A 13565-nucleotide genomic window follows, 5' to 3' on the forward strand; every position below is an offset into this window, starting at 1 on the left:
CTTGGAGACCAGGAGCAGGGCAGGTGCGTCCTATGGAGGTGCCCAGCCAGGACAGTCAGGGGGCGGGGCGGGAGGCTGACGGATAGCGCCTGGCCCCGCCCCTCAGGTACAAGCCCCACCTCATAGCTCCGTCCCCGCCCCTCGTCGGCACAAGTCCCGCCCAGCACACTTCGTTCCCGCCCCTCTCGAAGCTCCGTCTCGCGCGCAGGCCCGCCCTTCTCCGCACAAGTCCCGCCCCGCACGTCTCGTCCCCGCGCACGCCCCGCCCCCACGTGTAGCCCCGCCCGCCGGCAGAGGCCGCTGTGGCGTCCACCCGGTTGCCAGCGCCGCCGCCCAGCCCGCCCCTTCGAGCCGCCTTACTCCTCCCTAAGATGGCGGCCGCGGCGCTGCTCCGGGGCGCGGCTCAGGGGCGCGGCAGCCGGGCCTGGCGCTGGCGGCTGCGTGCGACCCCGAAGCGCCGCCTCGCCCACGGCTCGAGCCGTCACGGCGGCGACCCCGCAGACGGAGCGGCCTGGGCCTGCTTCCCGCTGGGCGAGCGCACCCTGCTGCGCGTGCGCGGGCCAGACTCCGCGCCGTTCCTCCTGGGGCTGCTGACCAATGAGCTGCCGCTTCCGGGTCCTGCGGACGGCGCTACCCCACCCCCGACGCGGGCGGGCTACGCCCACTTTCTCAACATTCAGGGCCGCACGCTATACGACGTCATTGTCTACCGGTGAGAGCGGGCGTCTGCAGTACCTAAAGGGAGGGGGAAGGCGGAGGGGCGGGAGCCGGGGCGGGAGCCGGGGCGGGAACCGGGGCGGCAGCCGGGGTGGAAGCCGGGGCGGGCAGGGCCACACGGAGGAGGGAGGAGGGGCGGGGACACCCAGGGGGAAGGAGGAGGGGCAGGCCGCCGGGGGAGGGAGGAGAGTCGGCCGCACCAGGCGGAGGGAAGAGGGGCAGGCCTCTGGGGGAGGGAGGAGAGGCGGCCGCACCCGGGGGAGGGAGGAGGGGCAGGAGCCGGGGCGGGGCCACCCGGAGGGGCGGGGGAGGGGCGGGGGCCACTCAGGGGGAGGGAGGATGGGCGGGATCCGGAGCGGGGCCACCCAGGGGGAGGGAGGGAGGGGCGGGAGCCGGGCCGGGGACGCACAGAGGAGAGGAGAAGAGGCGGGGACACCCGGGAGGCCGGGGGGGAAGAGAGGAGGGCAGGCCGCCGGGGCGGGAGGAGGGCGGGGACACACCGAGGAAAGGAGAAGAGGCGGCCGCACCCAACGGGAGGGAGGAGGGGCGGGAGCTCGGGCGGGGCCGAGTCACTTAGGTGGAGAGAGAAGGGGCTGGGCTACCTAGGTGTAGGGAGGAGAGGCGGCCGCAGCCGGGGGGAAGGTCGAGGGGCAGGGGCACCCAGGGGGAGGGAGGAGGGACGGGAGCCGCGAAGGGGCAGGCCGCCTCACGCGTAGGGTGCGGATTGCTAGGGGTCACCCGGAGCCCGGGCACCTGGCGTGAACTCTCAGAGACTGCGAAAGGATCTTCAGGGCGGGTCACTTGGGGAAGGACACGGGGGACTTGGGCATCGAGGGGAGGACACCTGACCTGAGGCTGACTGGGCTGCTCTGGGGAGAGGGCCACCCTCCTGGGAGCCCAGCGCTGTCCAGCTTTCTGTCCCGCTTTCTGTCCCTGCCTGGTGCTCTCTGGAGTTTCTCCTTTTGGTTCATCTACTTCCTGCCTCGTGGCCCCCTGTTCTGGTTTCCCAGGTGTAACACCTTGTTCTAGGGGTAGCTTGGGATTTTTGCTTTGAAAGTGGACTTTAGTTTTTGCAGCCCATTTAAGTTCACAGCATGACCGCGGGGAAGGCACAGACTACCTCAGGGCAGCGTCCCCACCTGGGGGACCCGCATTGATGCTGCAGCACCCAGGGCCCATCCTTTCGTGGGGAGGACAAGTATGGGATGACATGGACCCGTCACGTGATGGCTGTTACCACCCTGACAGCCCAGCCCCCCTGTGTCCCGAGTCATCCCTCCCTTCCCTAATCCCCGAAGCCACTGGTGGCGGGGGGGGGGGGGGGGGGGGGGGGGGGGATCCTTTTCCTGTCTTCGTGGTTTTCCTTTTCCAGAGTGCTGGGCACTTGGAGTCCCACAGTGCGCAGCCATCTTGGATTGGCTGCTTCCACTTAGTGACATGTGGTTAAGCCATTTCTCTTTAGCGCTGAGTGATGTCGCTTGGCATGGATGGACCTCAGTCTCTTCACCTGTCACCTCGTGGAGGATGTCTTGGTTCTTCCAAGTTTGGGTGGTTGTGGGTAAGCTGCTGTAAACATCCACGTCCAGGATTTTGTGTAAGGACCCAGAAGCTCGACTGCTGGGTCGCACCATGCAACAATGTTTGGTTTTGTAAGAAACCACCAATTCCTTCCATGGTGGCTGTGCGGTTTCGGGTCCCCACCAGCAAGCAATGGCTTGTTTGCAACATGCATATTTTTTGTGGGGAGGTGCCTGTTAAGGTCTCTGGCCCACTTCTAATCGGGTTGTCTGTTTCTTGACCCTTGAACTTTTCAGTGTTCTTGTGTGTTCTGAGTGATGGCCCCTGGTCACATGTGATGTTTCAGGTCTCCTCCCCCTGCTGTCCTCGTTCCCTGTGGTGAGGCTGTGTGTGTTCCTGTCCCAGCCACACGTGTGCTGTCTGGGGAGCCTTCCTCAGGCACTGGCTGCATACAAGGTGCTCTGGGTTCCACTACGGACGGTATTGCTGGCTCTTGTGGGAAGCTCCCCAGTCTGTGTCTGCTGCTCTGTGGATCGGGTCGGTCCCCTGCTCCCTTGTTTCCAGCAGGACATGCACCTCGCCTTCCCACCTCTTTCCCTTCGTGTGGATCTCAGCAGTTCCTGGGTGGTGCAGTCTGGCCTGTGTGTGCTCAGTGGAATGTGGGGCCAGGGACACCTACTTCCAGGAACCTCCCATGTGGCTCCCATGTGGCCTCCACTCAGTCCCCCTGCCATGGTCTCACTCCTTGGGGCACCTCTTGGGGACCTTGGAGGGCACTATGTCCTCAGTCCCCCATGGGCACCCGGTAGGCCACTCCCCCAAGTGCCTTGGAGCACACCAGTCAGCCTGACTCAATTCTCCAGGTACAATCCTGTTCCTGCTGGCCTCCTTGTGTCCCATACCTGCCCACACCTCACACCCTGACACCTGCCACGTCCTCGAGGGACTGTATTTGTGTGATCATAGGGTAGACCCCCTGTGTTTATGGGGGGTCGCAGATGACAGGGTGGTGGGTGCTGTGCAGAGAGGACATCAGACTCTTGGGAGAGAGGTTTCCTTGTGCTCTGGGCATGGGGTTAGGCGGGCCCAGGCCTCCCTTTCTGGTGTTCACACAGCCTGTGCCCTGACAGCCAGGCCAGCTGGTGAGGCCGCAGCTGTCCCCCAGCCTCCCTCTTCCTGCAGCTGCACTTGTGACCCAAGGAGGGGCAGCCATGCTTAGCAACAAGAGTGCAGGGCACGACAGACAGCGGGTGACTTTTAGAGTAAGGACGTCCTCTGCAGTGTTTGGAAGGTGCTTTTTGCTAAAGACATCGTTCACTGTTTATCTGATAAATTTACCTGGCAACACTGGCCCAGAGGCAGTGCCACCGGGCATCTGGGGACATTTGTGCTTGTGACTCAGGGCTGGGGGTGTTGGTGCTCCTGACATCGAATGGGTCAGGCCTGGCAAGCAACCCTGGGCACAGGTGCACCTCCTCCCCACCACCCCCTGTTCCTCAGCTGTAGCAAGTGCAGCAGACAGTCTGATTTGGGGGCACAGGGGGGGCCGGGGTGCACTCTAGCTTTGTTGGTCCCCAGGGTCTGCCTGGCGCACAGTCATGGGCACAGGTGGCCAGGGAAGTGCCTGAACCCAGAATGGGGACCTGCCCGCCTTGGCCTGCCTTAGCGCCCCTGGGAACCTGGCTCCCTGGCCAGGACCCTCAGAGGCTGGTGCTCACATGGTGCCCATGACCTCACATTGTGCCCAGCCCTGCCTGATTCCTCCTCTGCCATCTTTCATGTTGTCTCTGTGGGTGGTTTTTACACGAGACTTAAAATGAAAACACAGGTGCATGTGGCAGAGAACCCTAACGGTGCGGGGCGGTTTACGGTGGGAGATACCCCTTTGCTGCTTTCTCCCAACCTGCATAGACATCTGGAGCCCTGTCCTCTGAGACAGCTTCTTTTCCTTTATGACTCTTTTGAAATAATGGTGGATTCACAGGGAGCACAGGAAGGAGCAGGGAGGCCTGTGCACTCTTGCCCCAGTCCCACAGGGTGGTGTCTTGCCTCCTGGAGTCTGGGGTCACTATCAGGGGTGGGACACGGGCCACTAACAGAGCTCATGCAGGGTCCCCCCCCAGACTCGATGCGCCAGCATGTGTGAACGCACTTGCTGGTGTCTGTGCCTTGGTCACACATGTGGCCCCTGTGACCTCGATGAGGACAGCTGTTCCATCACCACCACTGGGTCCCCTGTTCCCTGTGCAGCACACCTGCCCTTCTCACCCCAGCTCCTCTCCTGGCTTTTTACCATTTGTCTGACCAGTAGGTCACCTCGAAGTCTGACAAGTGTAACTGCTTGGGATTGGACTCACACACCTTGATACCCTGTGGTTCTGCCCACCTGTATCAGTGTGACCCATGGCTGCTGTTTGTGGTGGGAGTGGGGGTGGGGAATGTGGACACAATAGAGTGTGCACTCTAGGGTGAGCCCCCAGAGGTGGGACCCCAAGCAAGTCCTTGCTTTTCTTTCCTGTGGGGTAACTGGTTTCTCCAGGGCAGCACTTAATCCTGTACTGTCTGGGGGCACCAGCTGATGGGCTCTGAGGGAGGGGCCATGGACATCAGCTAGTGGGCTCTGTGGGAGGGGTGGGGAGCACCAGCTGGTGGGCTCTGCAGGGAGGGGTGGGTGGCACCAGCTGGTGGGCTCTGGGGGAGGGGTCAGGGGCACCAGCTAATGAGGTAAAGGGTAGAGGTCAGGGTCGCCTGCTGATGGGCTTTGGGGGGAGGGGTCAGTGGCACCAGCTCGTGGGCTCTGGGCAAGGGGTTGGGTGGTACTAGCTGGTGCCCTCTGAGAGGAGAGGTAGGGGGGGCACCAGTTGTTGAATCTGGGGGAGGGGTCTGGGGTACCAACTGGTGGCTGTGGGGAAGGGTTCAGGGGCACCAGCTGGTGGACTCAGGGTAAGGGATCAATGACATCAGCTGGTGGGCTCTGGGCAAGGGGTCAGGAAGCAGCTAGTGGGCTCTGGGGGAGCAGTCCAGGACCCCAGCTGGTGGGTGTGAGTGGAAGTTTCCGGGGTCACCAGGCAATGGGGTCAACGGTAGAGATTAGGGATACTAGGTGGTGATTCTATGGGACTGGTCAGGGGTACCAGCTGATGGCTGCTAGGGGAGGGGTCAGGGCACCAGCTGGTGGGCTCTGAGAAGTGGGTGACGTCAGCTGGTGGGCTGTGGGGGCGTGGTCAGGGGCACCAGCTGATGGATTTGAGAGGAAGGTTCTGGGGCACCAGCTAATGGGGTCAAGGGTACATGTAAGGGATACCAAGTGATGGGGTGGGATTGGGGTCACAGTAGGTGGGCTCTGGGGAAGGGGTCGGGGCACCAACTGGTGGGTGCTGAGGGGAGAGGTGGGGGAGCACCAGTTGTTGACTCTGGGGGAGGGGTTGGGGCATCAGCTAATGGGGTCAAGGGTAGAGGTCAAAAGCACCAGCTGGTGGGCTCTGGGGGAGGGGCCTGGGACATCAGATAATAGGCTCTGGGGGAGGGGTTGGGGGCACCAATTGGTGGGCCCTGTGGAGGGGTCTGGGACACCAGATGTTGGGCCCTGAGGAGGGGTCTGGGACACCAGATGATGGGCCCTGGGGGAGGGGTCGGGGGGCACTAGTTGGTAGTTTCTCAGGCACGCTCATGGAAGGTGTTATCCGTTCCCTTTCTGTTTCCACTGGGCTGGGGATCCTAGTCCAGTCCACATCTACGACCAGGATCTTGGTTATATACTCTTGTGGGTCCTGAACATCTCCCCTGAGGTCCCTGTACCAGTCTCTTCTCTGTGCTGCGTGTCCCATGTGGTTAGCACACCTGGTTCCAGGGTTGCTGCTGTGGCAGTGGGGGTCCAGAGTGCAGTTAGGGTGGTTGTGGGGCCCTGACAGGGTTCCAGGGCTCTCCTTGGGAAGTGGGAGGTGGCTCTGGGCAGACTGTGTGTGGCCTCACAGCACATCCCCTCGGCTCTGTCCGCTGCCTGCTGTCCCACCTACCCCCCAGCCTGCCCCCCATCGTGAGTGCTGAGGGCACCCACCTCAGACCCTTGGCTTCTGTGGGCTGGAGGAGGCAGGTCCTGGTCCTGTGAGGCTGCCTGCAGCTCTCCCCCTCACGTGGAGGACCAGACCAACAGCACTGTGGTCCCTGGACCTGGGTCCCACCTGCCCAGCCACGGCCTGTCTTCCACCAAGTGGACCGCTCCCTGTGGTTCGCACCCCGGGTGGGGAGGGTCCTGCAGCAGACCTGGGGTCTGGAGCATGGTGGGTGGAGAGCGGTGGCCCCAGGTCAACCCTCAGGAGCCCCTGCCCCTACCTGCAGGCTCCCGGAGCATGAGCTCGCTGAACAGGTGCCCGCTTTCCTCCTGGAGTGCGACAGCGCGGTGCTGGGCGCCCTGCAGACACACCTGGCACTGTACAGGATCCGGCGGAAGGTTGTGGTGGAGCTGTGCCCCGAGCTGCGCGTGTGGGCTCTGCTGCCTGACCGCCCCGAGGAGGTCTGTGGGGTCGCGCCATTGCGGGAGTGGACCGACAGAACCAGCGTCCTCACCCCTGACCCCCGGACCGCCCGCATGGGCTGGCGGCTTCTTGTCCGGGATGAGGGCCTGGTGCCGGTGCCCAGAGGCCGGCTCGGAGACCCCCGGGATTATCACAGGCACCGGTACCAGCAAGGTAGGGACGGGGTGGGGCTGTGCTGGTGGGGGCGGGGGGAGGGCTCAGGGGCTGTGTCCAGTGTTGGCCCTTCTCCGCGAGCCCACTATCCCCCAGCCCCCGAGGAGGCCTTAGTCCTCAGGGAGCTTCTCCCCTCCCACCCCACAGGCGTTCCTGAGGGGGTCCGGGACCTGCCCCCAGGAGTGGCCCTGCCCCTGGAGTCCAACCTGGCTTTCATGAATGGTGTCAGCTTCACTAAGGGCTGCTACATCGGTCAGGAGCTGACCGCCCGCACCCACCACATGGGCGTCATCCGCAAACGCCTGTTCCCAGTGCAGCTGTTGGGGCCTGTCCCTGAGGATGGCATCGCTCTGGGCGCCCCAGTGCTCACCGAGTCGGGTCAGGCCGCTGGCAAGTACAGGGCTGGCCAGGGGGACGTGGGCCTCGCCTTGCTGCGGGCAGAGAAGATTAAGGGCCCTCTCCACATCAGGACCTCCAACAGCAGCCTGGTGGCCCTAACTGTGTCTGTGCCGGACTGGTGGCCCACAGTCGCCAAGTAGCCAGGACGTCCCTCTGCTCCTGCAGCCCTGGGGCTGCCAGGGTGCCCTGGAGGATTCTCTCCATCTGCTGCACTCTGCAGGCTGGCCTCCTAGCTCCCAGGGCTGCAGGTGTGGCTGGCTTGTGTTTCTCGCCCACCATGCTTCCCAAAGAGGGTCCCACGGGCAGCTGTGGCTGTCATCCCTTGCTGCTCTGTGGCTGTGAGCTGCAGGAGTCCTCCTGGGGACCCAGGAGGAGGAGCCAGCCCTTCACGTGCCCCTGTGCCAAGGTGAGCTGCAGTTTCCCTCCGATGGGGAAGGACAGGGTCCCAGCTGTGTGGGTTTGGAGGTGGTTCATCTATTGGCTGAGGACAGGACGGTCCAGAGCCTTGTCCCCAGGCTGCCTGCATTCCTCTCCATCTGGGGTTGGCTGAAAGGGTAGGTGGCCCTGGGAACTGGTGTGCCATGTGCTGGCTGTGGGACACCCTGTGAATTTCACATGGGGGCCCCACTTGTGCACCAAGGTTTCTGCTGCACCCCTCCCCCTCCACCCCAGGAGCTGCCCTGGGGTGGGACAGCAGGGCTCTGACATGGAGGAGCTTCTGCTTGGTTTACTTGCTGCTTTTCTGAGGCGTGGCTATGTTTTCACAGTAAGAGGTTGACTTTCTTCTCTTCTTGAAACCACTGACTTGCACTGTCCCATGCAATGTGAATTTCATGGTTAGGGGTGTCCCGCGTGATGCCCCGGAGTGGCTATTAAAGTGTGACGCACAAGCAGCATGTGTGGAGCTCTGGTTTCATTTTGGGTTGAAGGTGCTGGGACTCCGTTTTGGGTAGAGCAGATACACCGAGAGCACTCCAGGTGAAGTACGCCAGCAGAGTCCCAGGAAGAGGCCTTGTTCTGGGACAGCAAGGGAGCACCAAGTCTGCGGTGGATGGCGTGGCTTGCCTTCGTATCCACGGAGGGGAGAGGCTAACAGGAAACCGAGTTAGTGCCAGCATCTGGGCCCTCACGGGGTGATTCACTGGCAAGTATGCACTGCCCTCCCTCAGCCCCCACTGGCGGGTCTCCAGGCCAACACCCAGACCTCACATCAGGACTTTGTCTCCTGTCCAGCTGCAGACTGTGCAGCGCCCCTCTGCATGTGACCTGGGGCCTGGGAGCCAGCCTTGCACAGTGGGTGTGTGCCTGTGCCCAGCACCTGTGCTGTGCTGGACGTGCTTGGGCTCCTCACAGTCCGTGGACCCACCCGCCGAGTGGGGTACCTGGAGTCCCATGCCGGGAGCCGAGAGAGTAACCGGGAGGGAGGCTGGCCACTGTGGCGGAAAGCTCCAGCAGCTGCCCAGCGAGATGCTGCCTTCCAGATCATGTGTCCCCTACTGTCCTCAGGCATCCAGGTCATTGGGACCTGAGACAGCTCTGTTCAATCTGAGTTCTACCTCAGGGATCATAGCCGAAAGCTGCTGTCCAAAACAAGTGTTCCTTTGCTGGACAGACCTTGTCACTCCTCACAGAATCACCAGGGCTTCCAAGAGTCTGCGGCTTTCAGAGGCTGTAAGGTGCGCTGCCCAGTGTACATGCCAGGGGACCAAGGGGTCCCGTCGAGGTTTGATGCTTACGTCTGCTTCTCTCCGTGTTCGTCAATGTCGAGCTCCAGGAGGACAGTGCAGGCACTCGGGAAGCCCCTTGCTGGTTCTTGGGTCCACCTCAGTTTGTTTGTAAGAAGTACGGAGTTCCAGGAAGCAAGTGGTCTTATGCTCTGCCCCAATGCCCTGAGAGTGTGGCCAGTGGGCAGATGGCAGAGGGCGCTGGGTTCTGGAGACCTGGCTCTCCTGGGGGAGCCCCCTGCCCCCACTGTGAAGCTGGTTAAGACATGCTTCCCCCAATGTTTCATCATGAGCACCCCGCACGGAACGTGAGAGTTTGCTGTGAGCACCGGTGCACGTGCCGATGACCCCCCACTTGCCAGACCCCATCACCTGGCCCCCCCCTCAGCCTTGGTTGTGTTTTGCTGCATTTCCAACAAACTGGCAGACCTCACACCCTCACTCCTAATGCCTTCCTCATCATCAACGTCTTTCGTTCCCTGGGAGGTAAAATTTGGCTACCATGAAATGTACCAATCTTGCTATTTCCTGGATTGTGCGGAGTGCATATGGCTGTGCACCCAAGACCGGAGGAAGGTCTGGAACATTCCATCCCTGGGCAGCACTCACCGGCCTGTCCCGGCCAGTCCCTGTGCCCCAGCTGCCACAGATGTGCAGAGCCTGGGGCTTCAGGTGGGGTGCTGCCTGGCGGGTGGCTGGACCATGGTGAGCATCTCCGAGTCCTCCTGTGGGAGCGAGCCCTTTGTGGACACATGCCTCATCTGGGGTGGGATCACAGAGCTGTGGGTAGGGGGAGGTCCCCAGTAAGGAGCTGTCTGTGTTCTCTGGGTGACCTGGCGACTGTTCCGTTTCCTGCTCCAGCCAGCAGCATGGCCTTGCCACCATGTGGTGTGGTCAGCCTTCGTAATTTCCACGTGGAGACTTGGTATTTAGATTTCAGTCATCGTGGGTGGATGCCTGCCTGTGTCTCAGGGTCGGTGGGGAGCCCCATCCACTCTCTATGGTCTGGGCACCCGGACAGTTCAGGGTCCCTGGCTCCACTTTCTTCCCAGAGGATGTTGATCTAATGTGGTCACATTCGTGTTTGCGGGAAAAATGAGTGATTTCCAAAGATTTTGTTTTGTGTCAGCCCTCAAAGGGAGGAGATGGTCAGGGAAGGTCAGCAGCCAGCCAGCAGGGACCCTGTTGATTAACAGAATGTTCTGGAGACTGCTGAGTCCTGGGCTACCTTTCACTCTCTCATCTGTTCACTCAGAGGCTTACTGAGTGCCCACCAGCCATGAACTAAAGCACAAAGTATGCTGGGTTGTGTTAGCTTTTCTGTGATTAAGCTGGGAACAGGGCAGGCTGTGTGTGGAGGTGGGGTGCATTAGGGGGATGGGTGTGTGTGGGGTCAGAGCACATTGGGAGACTGGGTGCATTGGGAGGATAGGCTGTGTGCAGAGTCGGGGAGCACTGGGGCCCTGGGCTCATGCGCAGTGGGGTACATTGGGAAGATAGGCTGTGTGCAGGGTTGGGGCACATTGGGGGGCTGGGCTCATGAGCATTGGGACACCTTGGGAGCTTGGACTGTGTGCAGGGTCGGTGGCACTGGGTGGCTGGGTGCATTCAGCATGGGGTCAAGCATTTGTGGTGGCTGTGTCCAGACAGAGGGCCCACCGTGGGGGAAAGATCCTGACCAATACCGCACCTCGCATCCCCTTCAAACAGCTGAGGCCAGTGTGGCTAGGGGCAGGGCTCTTGGGAAGGGGTGTGGGCAAAGGGCAGGATCCTGAGGCCTCAAGGGGCAGAGGTAGAGTAGGGCAGAGTTTAGGGGCAGTGTGGGAGAGCGGCTGTTGCCATGCAGGGCAGGAGCTGCGGGAGGGTTTGTGGCGGGTGGGGGCATGGGGACAGGGTTCCCTGGTGAGGAGTCAGGGGCTTAGACCTTATCTAAAGCATGGGGTTTGGAGGAATGGGGGACGCTGCCTAGGGCTGCCCCTTGGGTGGAGGGCAGTGGGGTGTCAGATGGCCTGGAAGTTCTGAGCACAGGAGGTGTGGCAGGATGAAGACCATTGGGGGCCATGGGACTCACAGGTCCTCTCTGGACCTGCCTCAGGTCCCCCCACACCTTGTGTGGACCTCTGGCTTAATGGGAACTGTTAACGAGGTCATCGGCACCACGAGGTCCCACTTCCCTGTTCCCCAGCATCCCTCCCACGGGGACTGTTTGCACATCCCCCAGCCACCCCCTCCCATGGAGACTTTCTGCAAGTACCCCAGACCCGCCCCCAGCCCCTGGCGTGGGGACTGTTTGCAGGATCCCCCCCCCAGTACCCCCCATGGGGACTGTTTGCAGGTCCCCCAGCCACTCCCCTTCCGTGGGGACGTTTGCAGGTCCCCCAGCACCCCTCCTCCGTGGGACTGTTTGCAGGTCCCCCAGCCTCCCCCCACCCCCTGGGTACTGTTTGCAGGGTCCCCCCCAGCACCCCCATGCCCCCCGTGGGGACTGTTTGCAGGATTCCCCCCAACCCTCCCCCACGCTGGGGGGACGTTTGCAGGTCCCCCAGCACCCCCCCCCCCCCGTGGGACTGTTTGCAGGTCCCCCAGCCTCCCCCCCCGCCCTGTGGGGACTATTTACAGGGTACTCCCCCAGCCCCGCAGTGGGGACTGTTTGCAGGGTCCCCCCAGCCCCTCTAGTCCCCCCCCCCCCCCCATGGGATCTGTTTGTGCAGGGTCCCCAGCCCCGCGGTGGGGACTGTTTGCAGGTCCCCCAGCCTCCCCCCACCCCGCGGGGACTGTTTGCAGGGTACTCCCCCAGCCCCGCCGTGGGAACTGTTTGCAGGCTCCCTCCCCAGCACCCCCCTTCCGCCCCCCCCCCCCCCCCCCCCCCGTGGGGACTGTTTGCACCCAGACCAGCGTTGGGGACTGTTCGCAGGGTACACCCCCAGCCTTCCCCCCGCCGTGGGGACTGTTTGCATGGTCCCCCACCCCCTAAGCCTCGCGGTGGGGACTGTTGCAGAACCCCCGCGGTATCACACAGGACCCGCTGGCCTCATGCAGCCCCTCTTGCACGCGCGGTCCGCGTGCCCGTGAGTTGTTAGTCTTATCACCAGGGGGCGCTGCTGTGTCTCGTGAGGTTGCTTTGTGTCCTTATCTCCTCGCGCAGCTCGGTGTAGTAGTCTGTCACGCTCTGTTCCAGCCCCGCGAGGGCGGGGACGTTTGGGTGGTGCATGTTCACCCCGGGCTGTGTGCGCACGGTTTCCGTGTCCCTGGGATGCGGGTCCGGGAGAGGCTAGGCTGCCTCACGTGGTGGGGGCGGCAAGCTTATTGTCCCAGGAGTTGCACGTTTTCCCAGCACTGCTGCACCGCAGTGCGCTCCGGGGGGGGGGGGGGGGGGGGGGCACCGGGGGGGGCACCCCGTTTCCTGCCTCCTGCCAAGCATCCGGGGGCGGAGAGTGTTCTAGCTGCTCCCATAGGTGTGTGGTGCTGGTTTTGGTCTGAACTTCCCTGCGGCTCCTGGGTGCATTCACTGGTGGAACGCCTCCTCGGCAGTGGGGTACAGGCCCTCCTCCCTTGTCCGAGGCCAAGGGTACTCACGACCTGCGGCAGGTGCTGCAGATACTGCCACCTTGCTCCTGGGGGACCATGGCCCATCAGTAGGCAATTTGGCATGCTGTGCGCTTGGTTCACAGACGCCTGATGTTGGGCACAACACGACCCGACCCGCAGTCAGCGGGTGAGGCCCAGGGTGGCCTTCTTGCACTCAGGACCACCAGACAGCTCTGCATCCTCCGCGCTCCCAGGCAGTGTGAGTAGGGAAACCACCAGCAAAGGTCCAGAAATGCAGGCGGCATGGCCCTGAGCCAACCACCTTAGACGGGGAAGAAGACACTGGTTTCAGTGTGGAACAAAGCACCCGCCCCAGCTCGGTCTCACCGCTCTGAGCCTATACGCAAGGACAACTGATAAGGGGTCACAGACACACTGGACCAGCGGGCCAACTTGCACCTACAGAGGCCAGAGGAATGAGGGTCGGCTGTGGTTTGCAGATACTTTCTCCCTGGGTAGCTAGACCTGCCATCCTTGCACACAACAGAAGCTTTAGGTTTTGACCTGGTGCAATTATCAGTGCTTCCTTTTTTGTTTCCTTATTTTTTGGCATCTCTGTTGTGGAGACAATAGTGGTTTATAGTTTCATTTTATTTTTTAAATTTACTTTGAGAGAGAGAAAGAGTGCGCACGTGCACGAGCGGGGGAGGGCCGGAGAGAGAGAATGCCATGCTGTCAGCACAGAGCCCGACGTGGGGCCGGAACCCATGAACTGTGAGATCATGACCTGAGCCACAGTTGGACACTTAAGCGACCGAGCCACCCAGGCGCTCCTGGTTTATAGTTTCCGTTGCTTTTGGCCTTAGGTCAATGTTGGTGTCACAGATGAGGTAGGAGGTGTCCTCGTGCTCTGCCTCCTGACAGGCTGCGGAGGTGGTGTTGTTTCTCCCCGAGATGTGTGGTGGAATTCACCCATGAACCCCACTGGGCC

General features: G+C 62.2%; 1 protein-coding gene across 2 annotated transcripts; it reads left to right on the plus strand.

The window, feature by feature from the left end:
- Positions 1-186: 186 nt before the first annotated feature.
- On the plus strand, positions 187-8215 carry IBA57 (iron-sulfur cluster assembly factor IBA57). Of its 2 annotated transcripts, XM_053905090.1 has the most exons (4): positions 187-228; positions 338-712; positions 6574-6923; positions 7071-8215. In XM_053905090.1, the coding sequence occupies exons 2-4, from the start codon at positions 372-374 to the stop codon at positions 7460-7462; spliced, it is 1083 nt and encodes a 360-aa protein (XP_053761065.1). In that variant the 5' UTR covers positions 187-228; positions 338-371; the 3' UTR covers positions 7463-8215. The 2 variants fall into 2 exon arrangements, with proteins under 2 accessions (XP_053761065.1, XP_019292775.2); XM_019437230.2 differs by lacking the exon at positions 187-228 and having other exon boundaries at positions 311-712.
- Positions 8216-13565: the final 5350 nt, after the last annotated feature.

This window comes from Panthera pardus, unplaced genomic scaffold, assembly GCF_024362965.1.
Source record: "Panthera pardus isolate Hobbes unplaced genomic scaffold, ASM2436296v1 HiC_scaffold_1, whole genome shotgun sequence".
NCBI lineage: Eukaryota > Metazoa > Chordata > Mammalia > Carnivora > Felidae > Panthera > Panthera pardus.